Below are 21,264 nucleotides of genomic sequence, written 5' to 3'. Positions count from 1 at the left end.
AAATCATAGTAAATTATTCGAATTTTTATATGATATTCCATTGTTAGCTCGTTTTTTAAAACTCTTTCCGCCCTGTGGGCACTAAGAGGGCCTATTTAAGCTTTAAGTAAGCCCATTATGGGTTCGGCCAGGCCCACAATGGAGCGGCTGGGTGGTGAGGGACGGGGCCCGACATATCCGGACGGACCACCCCCGAACAATTCCTAGGGATTTTTCGACCCGTCGGGATTCGAACCCGGGTATCCCAGAGCGGTAGGCTGCTAACCTAGACCGCTCTACATTGTTAGCTGATAAAGATTCTGAAGTTATTTTAAAAATTTGTCAGCATTTACATGCGAGATTGACGGTCGATAACAATTCTGATATAGAACCAATCAATTTATTCAATGAACTTTGAATTATTAGGATTATTTTTAAATAAAAGAATGTCGCCACTAGAAATTTTAAATTATATTGACAAAAAATAATTTAATTGAAAATTTTTATATCAATTCTTTTAATGTAATTATAGCTTTTTTCCTATTGTATCCGTAATAAATTTTTTCATATTAATTTCGTTTTTATAAAATTTTTTTATTTCATTTCTATTGACACATATCTATTAAAAAAAAATAATAATAAACCAGCAACGAGTTGATCAACTTTCCCGGCGACGTTTAAAATTGTGATGGCGCCATCTGTTATCTAAAACAACTTTTATATTTTTAATTATTATAAAATGGCTAATGCTAATAACGAGTAACGTCGTCATTAACTCCGATCCTACTGGAGATAAAGGAGGGCGTGTGTATCTCCCCACCCCCTCGACCTTTAGGGTCGATTTACACACAACAGTGACGTGCCGGCACAGTGACTGTTTGGTGTATAAACATCGATCAATATCACACATAGCCAATCAGAGTTTCATCTACGACACGTGATTTGTATTCTGTCAATCATGCAAGTGTCATACATGAAATTCTGATTGGCTAAGTGTGATATTTATCAATGCTTACTGCACTGTGCCGGTACGTCACTGTTGTGTGTAAATTGACCCTTAACCACCAAAATTTAATAGCATCAGTGGTCCGTTCGGGTATGTCAGGTCCTGTCTTTCACCACCCGGCCACCCAATTGTGGGCCTGGCCCAACCCATAATGGGCTTGCTAAAAAGCGGCTCGCTTAGTGCCCATAGGACAGAGAGTTAAAAAAATGCGTTTGTTTTGCACTATGTATTAAAAGGAAGGGTCGTGAAAACATTGCAAAATGTGGTCTGAAATTTTTTTATAGCAAGAAAGGGTAGAAGATAAAAAGTTTGATAAGGAAATATAGTTAATATTTTTACATTTAGAGGGGTTTTTTAAAATTTCTTTCCACCCTGTCGGCACTAAGAGGGCCTCTTTTAGCAAGCCCATTGTGGGCCTAACCCACAATGGGGCGGCTGGGTGATGAGAGACAGAGTCCGATATATGTGGACAGACCACCACCCGTAAAATTCCTGGGGCTTTTTCGTTTGTTTAGTTAGGTTGTGGCAACGCAACACTTGGACGATCTGCCTAGGGGGATGCCTTCCGGGAGGTATTTTTAAAGGTAACTGGCCCTTATTCGGGTGTTACAGAAGTGGAGAAAATCCAGAAAACTTCTCATGGCCAGCCCATCCTGGTTAGGGGCAAACCCACGACCGAACTCCCAGTGTTCGGGGAACGGAACCACTTGGCCACTGGTGGGCGAGCTTTTTCGACACATCTGGATTTGATCCCGGGTCTCCAGAGCGGTAGGCTGCCACCTTGACCCAGCTGTAAACTGATAGAGGGTTTTGGTGTAACAAATTGAGATTGGTGTATGATAATTTCAAGGTGCATATATAATAATTTTCTTCCTTAAAGTTGGCTACTCTGGATGAGAACAATAGCAGCTCCCCAACCACATTATCCAGTAATCATGGTACCATAATACAGCGTACCAGCGGATTTTAAACTGCTTTACACAGAACATTAGAAGCGTGTCACAAAATTTTTTTGTCAAGCCAGAACAGAAAAATCTACGCTAAGAAATGCGGAGCTGTTTTCTTTTCCTAAAAAAATACTGTTATTAAATTTATCAAGAGATAGCGCCTAATGCTTGCCTCTAGTGCCAAATTAATTTACTTAGCATTTAATTAATAATAGTAATAGTAATGCAGCTCGATATAATCAGGCAATCGTTTGGCTTTAAAAATAAAACAAAATTTTGTATAAAATTCAAGGACAAACGTTTATAATTATAATTAGATGAATTTTAACTATTAACTGTTTGAAGAAGAGTAATTAATGAAGAAACATTAATTTATTTGAAAAGGATGGTGCCAACTTTTGTAAACTTTTATAGTAAATTTCAAAAAGAAGCCAAAACTTGCATTGCTCTATAATAAGGAAGTTTAAGTACTTTACGTTTTTGAAACAGTAGAAATTCTATTCTAGTTTTTGAATATATATAATGCGGTTCCAAATAATGTTTTATTAAACAAAATTCTTATTACAACTCCATTTATTGTTTGTTAGAATTACCAGGATGTTGTTTTTGTATTGAACAGTAGCTTTCTTTGCTTGAATTTACAATGCTGATAGTGCCAAATCATTATCAGTAAACACATTCACTTTGCTTGCAACAATGTTACTTAGAGAACCTTCTATTTATAAACTTCTCCTCTATTCTATTCTGTTTTTTGTACCATGCTAAATGGTCTTCCCTCAGAGACATTACTGTGTGGGAGAGTGACAGTGGTGTAGCGAGGGAGGTGCAAGGGGGGTGTATCATGACCGGGTGCCACTCGCAGAGGGGTGCCCAAATGGTCTCCAAGACAAACTATATGTGTTTCTGGAGGGGGGGCACCAATAAAGTGTCATGCCCCGGGTGCCAGTTATGTTCGTTATGCCACTGGAGAGTGAACACAAGAAATGCTACTTTAGCAAGTATATCAAAATAACTAACCCATTGAATTCCTAACAGTGGATAATTTGTGCCAAATGAGGTCAGCTTGCTAGTATACTTGTTGATTATGAAATTAGTAAAACTTATTGATAATGACACAAAATGTGTCATTATCAATAAGTTTTGCTTCATTTCTGATATGTTGTCTGGATGTAGGGAATAATGTATGCAAGACTTAATCAACTCATTGAACTGGAAAATTGCTTGTTTGATAAAGATCCTGGTATCCTGACTGAAGTAAATTGAAAGGTGACTGGCCAGAACACCAAGTATCCAAGGCTTCACATTATAAATATGTAAAAAAACTAAGATGAATACTACACAACCAATCTTGTTGGTTGTGTAGTATTCAATGTAATCAGGAAATCATTTGGCTTTAAAAATAAAACATAATTTTGTCAAATGTTCTGAATTTCCATTACCATGTTACGAAGACATACCACCACCAGACAAATTGAAGGAAACAATCAAATATGGCCCTACAGTTTCTGATAGCTTATAACTTTGATATTCTACAAACTGATAATATAAACTATCTGTTTCTTCAGCACTAAGATTATGAACAAAAAACTCAACGTCTTTAAACTCAGCTTCTAAATGTTTCTTGTTGTCAACAAAAACAGAATGTATCATTCATCACTTTGAAAAGGTAAGCAAGACAAGAAATACTCAATAACAGTTTACAATGAACAAACCCTTTTGTGAAACAATTTAGTCATGGATGCTGCTATTTCTAACTTTGACAGGGTCTGTTTTGTTAAAAATCCTACAAAGATTTCATGATCAAGGAGCTGATTGAACTCCAATCTAATTTTGCTAATTATATTTTAATTTTTCATTATATATTTTTATGTTGGCCTAATAGAAATTTGTAACGATTGTCAAAAAACTTAAGTTAATTAATAAAAAATGAAAAAAATTCTTATGTTAAATTTTCGTTCGGATTTTTCTACACTGATTTTTATCCAATTAAATTTTATACTATTGGAGTTTTTAACTATGATCTATCAGAGTTAAACAGTTGTGTATATAAATTTAAATTTGTTTAGTTAATATTTGTCAGCCAATCGAAAGCATAATCTGCTTGCTGAGAAATTGTTTATTCAACTAATAAACTAAAGTTTTCAATCTATTTCATAGGCCATCTTCAGGCATGGAATTCAGAATATAAACCATTACAAAGTGGAACATTTGAATGATGGAATTTTCAAATATTTTACATTTAAACCAATATTTTAAAATAATTTCAATTTCTGAATGTTTAATGGGCGAGAATCCAAAGAAAACAGAAATAATTTAACTGCTGATATTGGAATCAAAATTTAAAATTTAAATTACAAACAAATGAAATTCGTCGACAATTTCAATTTCAAAGTTCATTAGCATCGGGCCATTAGATTAATTAACTTAGTAAATTTCAATAATTCCCAATATCAGTAATATTGACTCCCCTAAAACCTTATTTTAACCATGCTGGTGTTAAAGTAAGGTTTTCGGTTAGTCGATTAAACAATCCAGATTATACAAGCAGTCGGTGAATTAGTAATATTGGACATTGATAATAATATTAGTCAGTATTCATTTTTCTGATTTTGACGTTGGAAAATATTGTATTAATAGTTGATTATTTGATAATATTGAACATTGGTAGTGCTAAATGCTACAGTAGCTAAAATAAAGAGCTTCTGTTTTTACAGAATATTATGGTAAGGGACATACAGGACTGAAGGCCAAGCATTGGGAGTGGGACAGTTGATAGCTATGTAAATGTATTGATAAGGCATTTGAAATAAAAAACTAATCAGTAACCAATTTTTCTTTGTGCTTTTTTTATAAATCATTTTAACACTATCAACATACACTCACGTCCAAAAAATAAGCATAGCCTTCAAGTTTCCCTACATCTAAGGAACTAAGATACGCCCAGGCTCTTTGCTTTTGCGAAAACGCACAAGCCTACGCCGGCCCTCAGACCAATACTGGATAAAGCTAGAGCCCCAACTAGAATTCTAGAGAACAAATTACACCGCATATTGGCTGGACATCTAGAACAGTATGCTTTAACGGTGAAGAACTCCAGAGAGCTGGTCGACGCGTTGAAACATACACAGCTAACAGAGAGCGCTCACCTCACGGTGCTTGATTTTCAGGCTCTGTATCCATCCATCAAACTCCAGCCTTGCTTTTGTGCCCTCAGGGACGTCTTGCTGGCCAAATATAGTCTTCCGGCACACCGCAAGCATGTACTGGAACTCACACACCTAATGTGCTACAATTCGCTGTTTAGGTTCGGCAATACCACATATCTACAAAAAAGGGGGGTACCCATGGGGAGCCCAATTTCGGGCGACCTATGTGAGTTGGTTATACGGCAATTAGAGAGGGATGTCGTTCCCATGTTTACACCTGACATTATTTTGTACCGTAGGTACGTGGATGACGTGATTATCATATGGATGGGCGAGCCGAAGGTCGATGATTTTTTGCACATCGTAAATAACAACCCATTTGGTCTAACGCTCAAGCTTGATCAAATATCGGACACCAGAGTGCATTTTTTAGACGTCTCCATTCAACTCGATATAAACAATATTGAGACGTGAATGTACTACAAACCGGGCTACCTACCTATGTACATACCCGCTGGGTCGGAGGACCCGTACCCTTATAAAATTGCAGCGTTCAGGGCGTTAGTAAATAGGGCATTCACCCATAATACTAAAAGGGAAGACACGATCGCAGAGCTAAAATACATTGAAGACATTGCCACTAGCCATGGATACAAAAGTAGCCTTATCCGCAATTTAGCTCGTAAGTGTTGTAATATAAACACAGCGCATCACACCTCCGCAGGGCGGAGTGATCCTAACTCGAGCCCCGACCAGCACACGGTTGTACTATACAACAAAGACCTCCATTCCTTGTACAGGGAAATAGCGCTAAGGAAGGGCACCAAGTTAGCGTACACGAGAACGCCATCTATCTACTCGCTTCTCAGAAACGCCAAGGACAAACCGAGCATTTTAAGGGCACCGGGCATTTATAGTATCCCGTTAAGAGACCACAGATTCCAAAGAGACCTAGTATATATTGGTTCTACCAAGAGATCCCTCCAAAAAAGGGTTTCTGAACATAAGAATGACGTTGCCAAAAAAAGGCACACCACCGCCCTGTCGACGTATGCCACGGACCCCGATGTAAAAGCGGACTTCGATAACGCCACCCTCATTAAGAAGTCGTTCAAAACGGACCACATTAGGGCATTAGAGACCCTGGAGATTTACAGAGCTACCAAATCGGGGAAATGCATTAATTACAAAGACAGCAACGTTTTATCGTATGCGTGGCGATACATCTCAGAGGTCAATCCACGATGGTAGACATGGTTTTATTTCCTGCATTGATATTTTGCGACGTTACGTTAGTAGACTCAGGTCTATTATATCAATGTTATGTTTTGCATCGTCATCGCACGCTGGAGATGTTCGATTTTTTGAACTTCAAAAGAGTTCTATTCTCATGACATTCCATTAACGAACCTGAGGAAGATCTCGATGGAGATTCGAAAACGTTAGTTTTTTCTGTTAATTTTCGTCGTTTGTACCGGAAATTTAAAGGTTGAAGTTGCTGGATTAGAATCTAAGGAACTAATTATCAGAATAATGTCAAACTTAACATACAAGCAGAACATTCTATTCTTTATGCAATAAAACTATTGAAAATCAAAAACTTAATTTAAATTACATCAAAACAAAAACAACAAGAAAAAGTACTAAATCTGTTTGCACAGAAAACAATTAATATATATAAGAGTAAGTTAGAAAGTAAGTTTTCCCAAGTACTTGGTAATGAAGGAACACAGCTAACTGCAATTTAGGTAATAAGTGTATAATCCCATCCAGCTGTACTGGCCATTGAAGTGAAACCTTTCAAAATGGCAAAGATACTGAAAGTATGGTCAAGATAGGTACATGCGGTCATCTGATTTTCGTAGGCAGAAAACGGAACCTGTAAATATCCACAGATGGACTGTGTATATGTTGGACCAGATGCGATATCCATTCAACAAGTGTGAAAATGGTGCCATGGACTTGGAGATGGTTGAGTGACTAAAAGATGAAGAGTGGAATGGCCAACTATTGATATTAGATATGTCAGACATGCCTTCAACTTTCACTTCTTTGAGCCACTAAGGAAACATCTACAGAGTAGGTCATTTCTGAGTGAAGATTGTCAAACATGAAGTGGTAAAATGGCTGAATGAGCATGATGCCACTTTATCATTGGAGTATGGAAAATCTCATTGTATGCTATAATAAATGTCTAAACAAATTTGACAATTATGTCAAAAAATAAGGGAGTGTTGTTGAAATAAATCACTGTGCTTTATATGCCACCATCTCATGGTAAATTTAATAATTAGAAATGAATTAATTTTAATTAAGAATATTCTGGAAGAAAAGAATCAACTGGAGTAGACCTGAAACCACAACAGTTTGTCATGTAGTGAGCATTTAGAAGAAAGTACAGAAAGGATTCTTCTGCTGCAAATTCTATTTGTAAATGGTACATCAAAAATCAAGAGACTGGCTGCATCTGTAAAGAGAACAATTAGGGTAGATGTACCAGTTCTGGCCAGAAAACTAATTTAACTTAAAAATATTATCACCACATATTCAAATCTGTTCAACGAAACAAACTTTTATTGTTAACTGTTCACACAGTTAACGATAAAAGTTTGTTTTATTTGTGATTATATTTTTAAGTTAAATTTGTTTTCTGGCCAGAACTGGTACTACACTGGCCAAAACTGGTACATCTACCCTACCAACTGTTGGTTTCTGTTGGTAAGAAATCATAAATTTAGAAAATTAAAGAATCATCATCTTTTAGTTTCCATGGAGTAAAAGAGAGCAAGTAAATTCATGACAAATTTTAAAGTAAACTTCAAAATTCAACCTTATTCTCGTCTAAAACATATTAATACAAATTATATATAAAGAATTCAAATCATTAAAGTTGTGATATTATTCTGACATTGAGTTTAATCAAATTTAATTTTCTTTTTAAATTTATTCAAGTAAAGTCAATCTAATTTATTTAGGTAAAATAACAGTTTTGTACTCAGTTATTTTATTGTTAAATTGCAAATTCTTACAAAGACTAAATTTTATTTTGTTAATTCCATAGTTCCATCTAACTATTTACAAACAATTTATATTTAAAACAGAATGGTCAAGAGAGAGAAAAGTACATTTATATTCAAGAAGGCCTAGACAACTGCAGGAGTTATATACCAAAAATTTGGCTTGGTTGACAAAACAGAGGCTCTATCGACAATAAGGGGTTAAGGTTAATAACTAATTAGATACAAATCAATTTGCCTAGAAGATGGTAGTTAAGCCATCGTCTCAGGTAGTTTTCCATGTATACATATGATATCACAACTTTTAAAAATCAAAAAATTAAAATGTTAAGTTTTGTTAATTACGTTTTTCAATAGAAAATGATTTTATTGGAATTGTGAGGCACTGATGATTTCCACATCTATAATACAATTTTATAAACAATAAATTTTATACATACCTTAAAAATATTTAAATAGTTTTTTCTACACAAGATATACTTATTTGAAACACATTATATCTAGAAAAAAAAAATACATTTTTCATAAATAAAGTGATGATGATGATGATGATGATGATGTTGGAAGTATTCGACTGAAAGTCCTCCACAATTCTCATCAAAGACAAATTATGTGCAGTCACCAATATCTTCTTTAAACAGTCCAGTCTCTCTAATCATATACCGTATTTTACGGACTATAAGATGCACTTTTTTCTTCGAAAAATTGCCTCCAAAATTCAGGTGCATCTTATAGTCCGTAGCGTCTTATAGGTATTTTTTTTTTAAAAATTGCTTAAAAATTAAGGTGCGTCTCATAGTCCGTAGCGTCTTATAGTCCATAAAATACGGTAATTTGCTCATAAAATTATGTGATAGAAATATGGTATTAAATTTATAAAAAGCTTTTCTTTATTTATACAAATTTAATTTATCAAAAGTATATCAGTCTATAATTAAATAAAAATATAATGACACAACATGTTGTAAATTGCTAGCTGTATTTTTATTAAACCCAAAGCTTTCAAATAAAAATGTACAGTGTGCCAAATATGAGCAGTTGCTATTTCACAATGAAAATAGTGTAAGATCATTTGACTTCTTGTACAAATTTTTATCAAACAGAAATACAGTTTCTCAATGCTTATTTCTAATTTATAAACATATTTCAAAAATTTTTGAGAACGGTTGTTAACACTGAAAAAATATATCATCAATAAAATAACATGACTAGAATGACACACTGTAGTAATTATACATACTTCAATAATTAATTTGATAGATACTATCTTACTGCATCATTAAATAAGATATTTATCAACAATTTAATGCAATTTTAAAAAATTTTTTAAACTGTAATTAGAAGAATTATTCAAACAAAACATAATTTAAATTTGATAAGTAAACAAATCTTAAAAGTAAATTTTTATAACTGCACAGCAATTTAATATATATATATTTATATATATAAGTTTATAGTAATTTTTTAATTGAAAATAAATTGTAACAGATTTGATATTAAAACAAACATCACAATGAAATGATGAAGGGTTGGCAATAAATGGATATCCTTCAGCAGAGCAGCTGCATACTTGATTTTTTTTATTTTTTTTTATTTTTAATTTTTATTTTTATCATAATCAACAGATTCTGTGATTCTAGAGCCAGATGATCAATGTGGTATGCAAAATTTAACATATTTCAACACAAATATGGACAGTTAATGGCCATTCCTTATCCAAAACTGACTATATCTGTGTTGAGAAATATATTAATATTTGAACATTAACTTCAAATGATGATGATAAGAAATACAGGGTGGTATTTGAGTAGCACCATTATGGTACTATTCATTAGAAGCATTCTATGATTACTCTGTAATAAAATAAATTTTAAATGCAATAAAATCCAAATTTTATAAACTCTTAAACAACAATCTATCCAATATCAACTGATATAACTTTCTTTCCTTTCAAATAATAAACAAATAATAATAATAATAATATTAACATTAATCTTTGTAAGATTTTTAAAAGAAAACATATGCCATTTCAGCACAATATATGAGAAAATAGTTAATAAAAACAATTACATTTTAACAAATAAACAAATGTTTTTGATATTTGAATATAACTCAATGTATAAAAACTGGAGGAAAATATATATATATTTTTTTATTTATGTATATCTATATAATAAGTCAATGACCAGAGTAACTGCTGCTCTAATGTATTTCAAAAAACAATTTTCACATGTCAACAAATAACTGTAACCATTCAAAAATGCTGAAAATTTACAATCATCAAATATCAATACAATACCAAATTCTTTTTTTTTTCTTTTTCTTTTTTTAGAATGGCAGTGTAATTATTATTTATTCCCTCCTTTCCTTTAAAATCTTTAAACAACATTTTACATTTCTCACTGCTTAATTAAAAATGAATAGTTTTCCTCTACTAGTAATTGTTTCAATATAACTGTAATAACCACTGTAACAATATCATTTTATCCTAAAAACAAACCGTGGACTGTTCAAAACTCAAAACCATTTCACATTAATAAAATTATAAATGCATTATTAAACATTTTATTGTTTATAACAGTTATAGGCAGTGATCTATTATTATTTGTTAGCAAAGGAGGTCTGTTTTAGAATTACACATGTTTAAACACTGTGTATATATATATATATATATACATATATATACACAGTGTTTAAACATGTGTATATATATACATATATGTATTCATGTATATAATTTAGTATACAGGTCTTATACTTTAATGAAAGACTGCCTATGTATCTTTGTTTTATTTATTTATTTATTTTTTTTGTCAAATTTTATATTTTTAATACTTTTGGTTTTAGGTATGACTTTCCAACAAGCATTATAATTCCTGCAAATGACACTAGGTCAGAGCAGATCCACTATATCTCTTTTAAGAAACTAAACCTATATTGAAATGGCCTTGAATTTAAGAAACGTGGTACTAAAACAGCTTCAACATCAATATTTATATATCATACAAATATTCTAACTTTTGATTCCAGAGAAGTATGTTTCGTAATTAGATAACAATGTAATAAAAATTCAATTATTACTATATGTTTTTGAAACTAAAATCTTTTAGAGTGAAATTTAAGGTCTGTACCATTTCTCACTGCAATATGATCACTTTATATCTTTCTAAAAGAGACATCACTGTAAGTTTTTAAACAAGAATAGATGAAATGGCATCATCTATCAAATCACATCTGCAATGAATGCCATATTAAGTTGGGGCCAATTTTGGTGAAATACTTACAAGAATATGTACACAGGAAAAGTCTTGGCCAAACAATTTACAATTTTTCTTGGTTCATCAAAGATAATCTCTTATTTAATTTTTTTTTTTGTTTTTTTTTTCACTTGGGAACATGCAATTAGTGCCTAAAATCAACAACACAATATTCAAATTTCTGAAGAATGCACAAAGCTTGTACAAACATCCTTGTACTACTTCAAATTATATAGTCTTTTTCTGTTTATTAAAAAAAAATTAATCATTTCTCGCCATCAATTGATTTTTCTGTTAATTCTTTCATTTTATCCACATAATCAGCAAATATATCCCGAAATCGTGACCAGGATTTTTCTGGAATGGTGACTGCTGTTCTAAAATTGCTTTTGACCTACAAATAAAATTTGCATAATTTATTAAAACTGAATAAAAAACATATATAAATATGTAATTAAAATTGAAATTTCAAAAGCATTATTTTAAATGTAAATGTAATTTCCAATTCAAATTTAGATTCGTAAGTAAATAAATTTTACTTGTTTATGAACATAACTTAAAATAAAAGAATTAAACATTCAATATGCATAGCTAAATGATAGAAACAATATAATTTTGAGTATTTTACATCAATATATAATTTTCATCTCAATCTTCAATTTCTGAATTCATTTTTCAAATTTTCTTTTACTAATTTATGTCTTGTTTATCATGTATGTTTCTTAATTATGTAAGTATAATCAGTGCTCTTTCACTAAAAAAATTATTGCCAGTACATTTCACGCCACTTTCACATAAAATACATTTTCAAGTAAACTGTCAACTGGAGCGAACAACGGATGAAGAACGTAAACAAGTATTTTTGTTAAAACGTTGCAATTTTATATTTATACAATTAAATGTAATACCGTCGGCCATGTTTTATATTTATTTTTACTTAAAAAATTATACTTTAGAAGTTAATCTAGTATCAAAAACGTTCGATTCAGCACGACACTGTCCGACTTGAAAGCTTTTGGTTGACCGGTTTTTGGATAAACGATGCTCTACTGTACTATCTTTTAGGGCTTACCATACGATTTAGTATTAAAATTATGAGGAGAGTCCAATATTAAAGTATAGGCCAAAATTACACTAACATTTATAATTAAAGAAAATATTTAATGCATTCTGCAAAAATTACATACTTTTGTTTATTTTTCAACATAATCACCATAAATGTTGAGACATTTACCCCAGTGTGACAGTAGTTTGAACATCCCTTCATGGTACTGTTGCTCATCAAGTTGCTTGTAGTAGTCCAGAACGGTGTCTTCCAATTCCTCCTAATCAGCAAAGCATTTCCCTGCCAAAAATTTCTTTAAAGGTCCAAATAAATGAAAATCCGAGGGGGACTATATCTGGACTATACAGAGGATGTTGCAGGACCTCCCAATTCCGCTGTGCCAACCACAGTTTGGTTTGATTTAGTGTGTGGAGTATAGTCCAGATTTAGCACCCTTGGATTTTCATTTATTCAGAACTTTAAAGAAATTTTTGGCAGAGAAATGCTTTGCTGATTAGGAGGAATTGGAAGACACAGTTCTGGACTACTACAAGCAACTTGATGAGCAACAGTACCGTGAAGGGATGTTCAAACTACTGTCACAATGGGGTAAATGTCTCAATGTTTATGTCGAGAAATAAACAAAAGTATGTATATTTTGTGGAATGTATTAAATATTTTCTTTAATTACAAATGTTAGTGTAATTTTGGCCTGTACCTTTAATATCAAACTCCCCTCCTAGTTTGTATAATAAAACAACCTAAAAAATGTAAACTGATGAAGACATGATGCTGAAATGAATATTTATTAATAGGCTGTAAATTTGAATAAGAATAATTTAAGAGTAGCTGAGTATTGTATTTTAATGTTTAATAAAAACTAAAATATGAAAATCAATCTCCACGTATGGTAAGTCCTAAAAGATGTTATAGTTCTAAAAGATAATAATAATGAAACAATTAATAATGGTAAACAGAAGGGCTAGAAGCATGCAATTTAATATTTAAAATTAGTTAGTTAATGTATAATTATAATTTTTACATATTACACTCGTGACAAAATATCACCAAGAAGAAAGCATTGAAATCAAATAAAATTTTATTTGTAACAACATAATATCAATGGTAATAAGTGATTACAGTATCACAGCCAAAAAAAAAAAAAAAAAAAAAAAAACAGTTCCCTGTGCAACAATGGCACAATTTAAAGTAATCTTTAATACTGTGTAGGCTCTTCTCTTGTCTGGATAATGTTGCAATACAGTCAGGCATGGAGGCATACAAGCACCATCCCACAAATGTTAAAACTGCCACTGTCAGATCCCACAAACTCAATAGATGGCTGAAGCTGGACATCTAATTTCACAAATGCTTAATAAGCAACAAATATGGAGACTAAACAGGCCAAGAAAATGTGGCAATATGACAGACATTCCTGGGAAACACTAATTGTGGTAGCTGAGCATTATCTTGCTGGAAAATGACTATTTGAAGCACTGCCACAAAAACAACACAAGGGTGCAGATTTTCTGAACAAACTGCTGTGTCATCAATGTCTCTCCCACCACTACTAGCAGTGACCAACTGTTATATGAGATGGCTCCCCAAACTAACCATACTGACATGGAAGCAGTGTGTCACTCAAGTCAAGGCAGGATTTAAGCAGTCATCAGTGGTTCTGCACATTATAACACAGTGGTCATCTATTCCCAAACAGTACTAGAATTTGTCACTTAAAATAATGCATTGCCAGTCAATAGCAGTCCATACTTCTCTGTCACAACATCATTGCAAACAAACCCAAATGATGTTGAAGTGCTAATGGCAGGATGTATAGCAATTGCTGCAAGAAGCAAGTGCATATAACTTGCTTCTGCTAGTTACCTACCAATGATATGGGAAAAGAATGTTCTGTAGTGAGGTTTCCATCTCTTCCTGATAGTAGACAAAAATGACCATTGCAGCTGTTTGTGCTTGTCTCACAATCAATCATCTCTCCTGGTGGTCTGTCTGGAGCAGCCAGAGTGTTTGCTGTGTATGCCTGCCCCAACATTTCCTCACAGTCAAGAATGGTCCAGATAGTGAGCAATTCAATTAATTCGAAGAATTATGAACTTAGTTGTTATTTTGTATAATTCAAATGATACAAGGGAATTAGCAATGTCAGTTTTTAATGAAATATGCCATTTTATTTGTCAGATTACTTCCCAATAAACATATCGAATATTTTTTCTGTAAAATTCTTCATTTCCATAAAAAAGCCAAAAGATTTTACCTATTTAAAAGTCATAATTAATGTAAATATTAATAAGATATGGCAATAGCCAAGTTGTCTAGTTAATCAATTCTGCATTTTGATGTGGAGAAGGTTACAGTTTTAAGATTCATTCAGAGGTTTTTCCCTTGTACATTTTTCATGTTTCTCTACTTAAATAACTTTATAGATTGCATATATACTTATTATTAACCCACCTAGTAAGTTTTACACTGTATGCAATGCCTGTTTTCCATCACCTTTATTAATGAATTATTATGAACATGTGCATGTACTACTAGAAAATTTGACAGACTGAAGTAGCCCCCTTTTGTTTTTGAAAAGTAGAAAATTTAAAATTAGTAGAATAATAATTGTCTTTTTACTATCTTGTTTACAAAAGGATGACTTTCTTTCACCATAATATGAAGGAGTGTTTGCAGAAAGCTGTTAGTGGAGAGTCATTGATATTGGAAAGTCAAAAAGGAATGATAATTTTGACATTTGATTGATTATCCTGCAATTTTACCTAAGCACATAGTTAAAATTTATAGTGCTATTAGGAAACAAGTTTATTGTTAAAAAGAAGATTGTTTTTGCCAAAAATTGTGTACATTTATGGAATTACTTTTCAAGATAATTAAAATACAGTGTATGTGTAAGTATGTTTGTTGTCTTGATTTAGATTTATTTCAAAATCTAGGTATAGCATTATTATTGCTAGATGTCAATTAATCCATTTGCTGTATTAAAATTAATCGAAAAGACCAATACTTTAGTTGGAAAACAGCCATTACAAACAGTTAAAACTTACTAGATGGGTTAATAATAAACATTTACACAATCTATAAAAATAAATTAAGTGGAGAAACATGAAAAATATACATAAAAAAGTTAAAAATTCTCAACAAGTCTCAAAATTGTAACCTATTGCACATTAAAACCCAGAATCAATGAACTAGACAACTCAGCCAACACTACACATTATTAGTATTTACATTAATTATGACATTTAAATAAGGTAAAATTTTTCTTTTGACTTTTTTTTATGGAAAAAAAAAATTTGCACAAAAAAGCCTTTCAGTACATTTATTGGGGAGATGATATTATAAAATGACATACATTCTATTAAAAAGTGGAATTGGTAATTCCCAACCTTCTTTTGTTAGTTAAAAATTTAGTAGTCCTAAAACTTTTAAAATTATTACATAGACTATTTTCTAGAGACATCATTAATAATTGTATTATTGCAACATTATATAAAAAATCTGGAACAAATATCACATAACTCAATGATAGAAATAATAGGAGTACCTATACTACACAAAGACGACTTAACTGACATAACTGATAAAATAATGACTCAAGTAGAAAATAATTTTGACAAAAGGACAATAATAAATGTTCATCAAGCTAATTTAGATTAGAAAAACCAAAATGCATCAAGTAAATCAGCACAACCAATAATAGTAAAATTTGCAAACTCCACTATAAAGCAGAAAATTATTAACATTATTAAAAAAAAAAATATTACATATTAATACAAATAAAGTGTAGTATAGTAAATGAAAAACACAATATTTACATAAACAAACATTTGTCACCTTATAACAGAAACCTATTTTACAGGACTAAACTCGTGAACAAACAATAAAAAATAAATATATGGACCAGCAATAGCAATATATATATATATTAGGGTGTCCGTTATTTTTCGAATATATTTTTTTCTAACGCATAGGGCCTAGTTTTGTTTATTTTACCCTTAAATAGTCTCACAATAAATTTCAGCTCATTTTGTTCACTAGAACCCGTGCCGACTTGCATCGAATCATTTCCATACATATGGTGCTAGAGAAGTTGCACGTATTCGCTTTGTTCGCCATTCTAACACAATTTGTCAGGCTATTAACTTGTATAGTTTTTTTTCGAAGATGTCAGTGGAATTATGAAGCAATAATACATATTTTCTTAGTCGGAGAGATAAACCACCAAATCACGGGTGCAAAATTACCATAAAATCGGCAAGTACTTGCAGTTTTGTTTTTTAACATTTGCGAAGTTAAACTAACTGTAAGTGAAAGCATAAATCTTGTAATACGCGAGTGTATCATATTTTGGGAAAAAGCTAGAATACCTTCGAAATCTATACCTAACTGTGTCAAGAAATTGGTGGATATTTATCAGGTATGGAGACCGCAAATGTTAAAAAACAAAACTGCGAGTACTTGTCGATTTGATGGTAATTTTGCACCCGTGATTTGGTGGTTTATCTCTCCGACTAAGAAAATATGTATTTTAGTGCTTCATAATTCCACTGACATCTTTGAAAAAAAACTATACATGTTAATAGCCCAACAAATTGTGTTAGAATGGTGAACAAAGTGAATATGTGCCACTTCTCTAGCACCATATGTATGGAAATGATTCGATGCAAGTCGGCACAGTTCTAGTGATCAAAATGAGCTGAAATTTATTGTGAGAGTATTTAAGGGTAAAATAAACAAAACTAGGCCCTATGCATTAGAAAAAAAATATATTCGAAAAATAAGGGACACCCTAATATATATATATATAAGATACAGTAGAGTGTCCCACTAGTCTGAACTAATTGGGACCAAGCCCTGTACAGATTAGCTGAATAATTGAAAAATTGAATTAATGCAAAAGCAAGCAGTAAAACAGGTCCAGTTTATATAGATCCAACACCATCAATGACTTTTGTTTCTGTTTTTGTGTGTAAGTACAGTATAGATCTGCTGCTTTTAATAGGCCATGTCAAACACTGATTTATTAATTTTGTACAGTATTAATACAATATTACAATAAAATACAATTTTTTTTGTTGTGGAATTCTAAATCTTTTTGTACCATTAATATCATTTAAATTCAATTGAAAAATACAAAAAAATGTATATTTTGCAAGCTAAAAAATTTCCTCTCCACCGACTGAAACATGTTCGGATTAGGCAGATGTTTGGATTAGCGGTGTTTGGACTAGCGGGACTCTACTGTATTGATTCTCCACTAATCTTCATACAATCCATACAACAAATTGTCAGATTATACTCTTAAAGAAAGATTTTTTTAGGACATGACAAGATAACAGATTTTACAAAGGACGGTCTGTACATCTTTTGCTGCAATGTCAGAAGTTTAAATAATAAATATGTAAAATGACGAACAACTTCACAGCAGGTGTATAAAATAAAATGTTACTCACGAAAAACCCGTAACCGGTGCGTAACATACAATATCAGTCACGTGATTTGGTTCCTTTTTTCATCTTCAAAAATCGTTCCAGTCAATTTTTTAACCTGAAGAAGAACCCAGGAGGGATTTTGAAAACGTTCATAGTGACTGATATTGTATGTTATGCACCGGTTACGGGTTTTTTGTGAGTAACATTTTATAAATATGTAAAAATTATGAATATAATATAAGAATACAACTGTGAGAAACAGGAGGGGTAGAGAGACAAATTCTGATCCATTTGATCGGCGACAGGTTGGTAAAACCCACTCATGTTGTCACTGGATGACGTTCTTATGTTAAGTTCTAGTGCAAGTGGGAAGGTTAGCAAGGTCATTTATAAGGCACTAGAGATCTATGAGTAAGAGCAGCCATTTCAAAATCAACAAGTTTAATAAAGCTAAAGGTTACAAACATAAATCTAGGTACAAGGAACAGTTCCCTCAATCTAGTACAAATCACCAGAGAGCATTTTTACTATCAAGCGAGCATTATGCCTACCAATAACTATTTCCTCCCGAGAGAAAGAGAGAGAGGGAGAGTACATAAGATTAGTCACATATCATACCTCCTTAAGAGTGATGTCTGTCGTAGATTATCTGTGGAGGACTGGGGAGGAATTTTTCACAAAGCACGAACAAATATCAATGTAATCCTTTAGAGACTATGATTATGGCAGAAGTCGAGACTATCATGGCTTCTAGAGATGCCCGCCCTGACTAACAAGTGCCTGGCCATTATATCCCCATCCAGTGTGGGAATCTGGGTCAGGTGATCGTTTGTTTGGCAGCGATGACACGTCAAAGGTGTCATAGCTGGACGATGAAAATTAAACAAAGTCAATTCGAAGGTTTAGTATTTCCTTTGATTGTTTTTAGATTTCTCCTGTGGACTAAGTTAAATGTCAACTTTCTCATATTTTACAATTGATTGTTTTTTCTTAACATATTTTCGTTATTTTCGTGGGTCAATGCGAGGGGGAGAGGACTTGTTGCTTCAAATAGTCAACTATTGACAGTTAAGTTTATTAACAGACATTTGATATTCTCCCATTTTTTAAGCTCCATGGGAAATGGACAGTAAAAGGAAAAGTTTCTAAATGTCTCTTTTTGTTAAAAATTTATAGAGAAAACAGCCCCTGGATTCTCGCACAACTGCAGCTTTGGAATACTAGCAATGACTGAAACATGGACTCGCAAACAAAACCCTTCATCAATAATACACAATTACCAACAAGGAAAAAATTCAATGACTCCCAAATGAACATGGAGGAATTGTCCTATTAACAAAAATCTAAACTATGAACTGATATCAGATGTTTTAATTTTCATGGAAAACTATACAGACATTATAATGATAACCTTTGACAAACACACGTTGGCAAATGTATACTGTTCTCCAGCAACAAACCCCAACAGGTTTTTTGACTTTCTTCAAATGGTGATCTCTTATAAAAATAACTGCAAATACAAAAACCATAAATTGTTAACCTCTTAACAGTGGAACAGTCAGACGCGGCGCTACCAGTAGTTGTGGAGTAGAAGCGTGGGAAATTTTTTAAGAATTTTTCCACGTGTTTTTCTCGTTTCCGTTTTGGAAATAAAAATTTCAAACAGTTACGTCTTGTAAAGAAAAAATCGTTCTTTATTGTCACATAATTTTTTTATATATGAATTTTTTTCGCGGCATTTTTTTGCTAAAAAATTTTTTTTTCAAATTTATATTAAATTCTTTTTTTATTTTCCATCTGTTACGATTTTTTCAAAAGTTTTGAATTTATTTTCAATTTTATATAATTTTTTAAAGTTTTAGGTATTTAAGTCATGACGATTTTTTTCAACCTGCGAATCAAATTCAAGAAAATGTAATTGACAGTTAACGAATTTCATCCACAACAATAGAAGACGTAATGGTTGTTATGATTACAACTGGCGGCCTTTCCTCCCAGACTGAAATGTGGGTGAAGGTCGTCTCGTGTTCTACTTTCTGTAGAAGTGACGTAATCATTGTAAATAAAAGAAAATTTCAGTATATCTTTTATTTAAAATTTTAAAATTCGTTGTTCAAATTTACACCGAAATATTAAAGCAAATTAAAATATTAGCATTTTGTATATAAACTTACTTGACATATAATAAATTTAAATGAATTAATCTTTAAGAAACAACAAAACAATAAAGAAATGTAGAAATATTTTTATATTCATTTTCACATTTATAACAAATGTTATTGTCATTGATCGATATTTAATTTTAAAAACAATTTTCATTATTGGCATCCATCAGAAATGAAAGCATAACTTTCCTAAAACACTTCACTGAGAGGGTCCGCTTCACTCTGAAAAAGCTGACAGTTTTATGTCAGAAATCCAATGTGTGACCAACTTTCTCTAACATAGTAAAACAAACTAAGTTACAGTACAACAATACACATAAACACAAATAAATTAGTAGCCCAATAATACATACCTTCATTTATATCCATATGTTATATCCAAAGGTCAGTTCTCCCAAATTGTCAAAAAATAAATTATTTTCAACTTTTCTTTCTGAATTTAGAACTAATTCACAGTAAACTTTACGCCTTAAAATATCCATTGCAATGAACGCAAAATCTATCAATCCACGTAATAAAAAATTATCGCAGTGAACTTCGAAAAAACGAGAAACACAGAACCATCAAACCGCACTGTACGAAATCTGGCGGAACTGATCATATACAATAGAAAAAAACAAAAATGCTTTTGTCCAATGTCATCAGGTGACAAAAAGTTTCTAAATAAACACTAAAAGTTTTAAAGAATTCTTCCACAAAAACCGACAAATTTAATTAATACACAATAACTAAATCTGTTTAATAAAGATTAATAATTTTCCATTATAATTATGCAAATTAGATATAAAAAAGTTCATTGCGCAAATTCTCCCGCGAACCATGGATGACTCTTACATCACCTGGATTGAAGTTTTCCTGAAAAATACTAAAAATTTTATATAATTATTTTACTAATCCAGTCAAATTTAAATAATATAAAATGTCTAGATCTGTTTAATAAAGATTAGTAATGTACTATCACTAATATGCAAATTAGATATGACAAAGATCAATGTGGGAAAACTCCCGCCAAGATAAAAATAGCTTACGGTCACGTGATCACCAAGAAATACGAAGAAATATGTCTACAGTTTAATATTTGTGTACATATTAATAAATTTTAACTAATGTCATCGTTTAAAATTTAATGTTTCTGTAAAAATTAGTAAATTGTAACAAATTTCATCAAAGACAACAGAATAATTTTCGGCTTATAAAAACTCTACAATAAATGATTATTTCTTCGAAAGACGTCGATATGCACGAA

At 31.9% G+C, this 21,264-nt stretch overlaps 1 protein-coding gene across 2 annotated transcripts in view; it reads right to left on the bottom strand.

The window, feature by feature from the left end:
- Positions 1–9,057: 9,057 nt before the first annotated feature.
- The window catches only part of LOC136981910 (transcriptional regulator protein Pur-beta-like), a 117,902-nt gene continuing 105,695 nt past the window's right edge, over positions 9,058–21,264 (bottom strand). For both annotated transcript variants that reach the window (XM_067278297.1, XM_067278299.1), the window contains exon 7: positions 9,058–11,746. In XM_067278297.1, coding sequence (XP_067134398.1) covers positions 11,618–11,746 — 129 coding nt within the window. In that variant the 3' untranslated portion in view covers positions 9,058–11,617. The remainder of the gene's footprint in view (positions 11,747–21,264) is intronic.

This window comes from Centruroides vittatus, unplaced genomic scaffold (genome assembly GCF_030686945.1).
Source record: "Centruroides vittatus isolate TY-2023 unplaced genomic scaffold, ASM3068694v2 contig_799, whole genome shotgun sequence".
Taxonomy (NCBI): domain Eukaryota; kingdom Metazoa; phylum Arthropoda; class Arachnida; order Scorpiones; family Buthidae; genus Centruroides; species Centruroides vittatus.
This window is presented reverse-complemented; position numbering and strand designations above follow the sequence as displayed.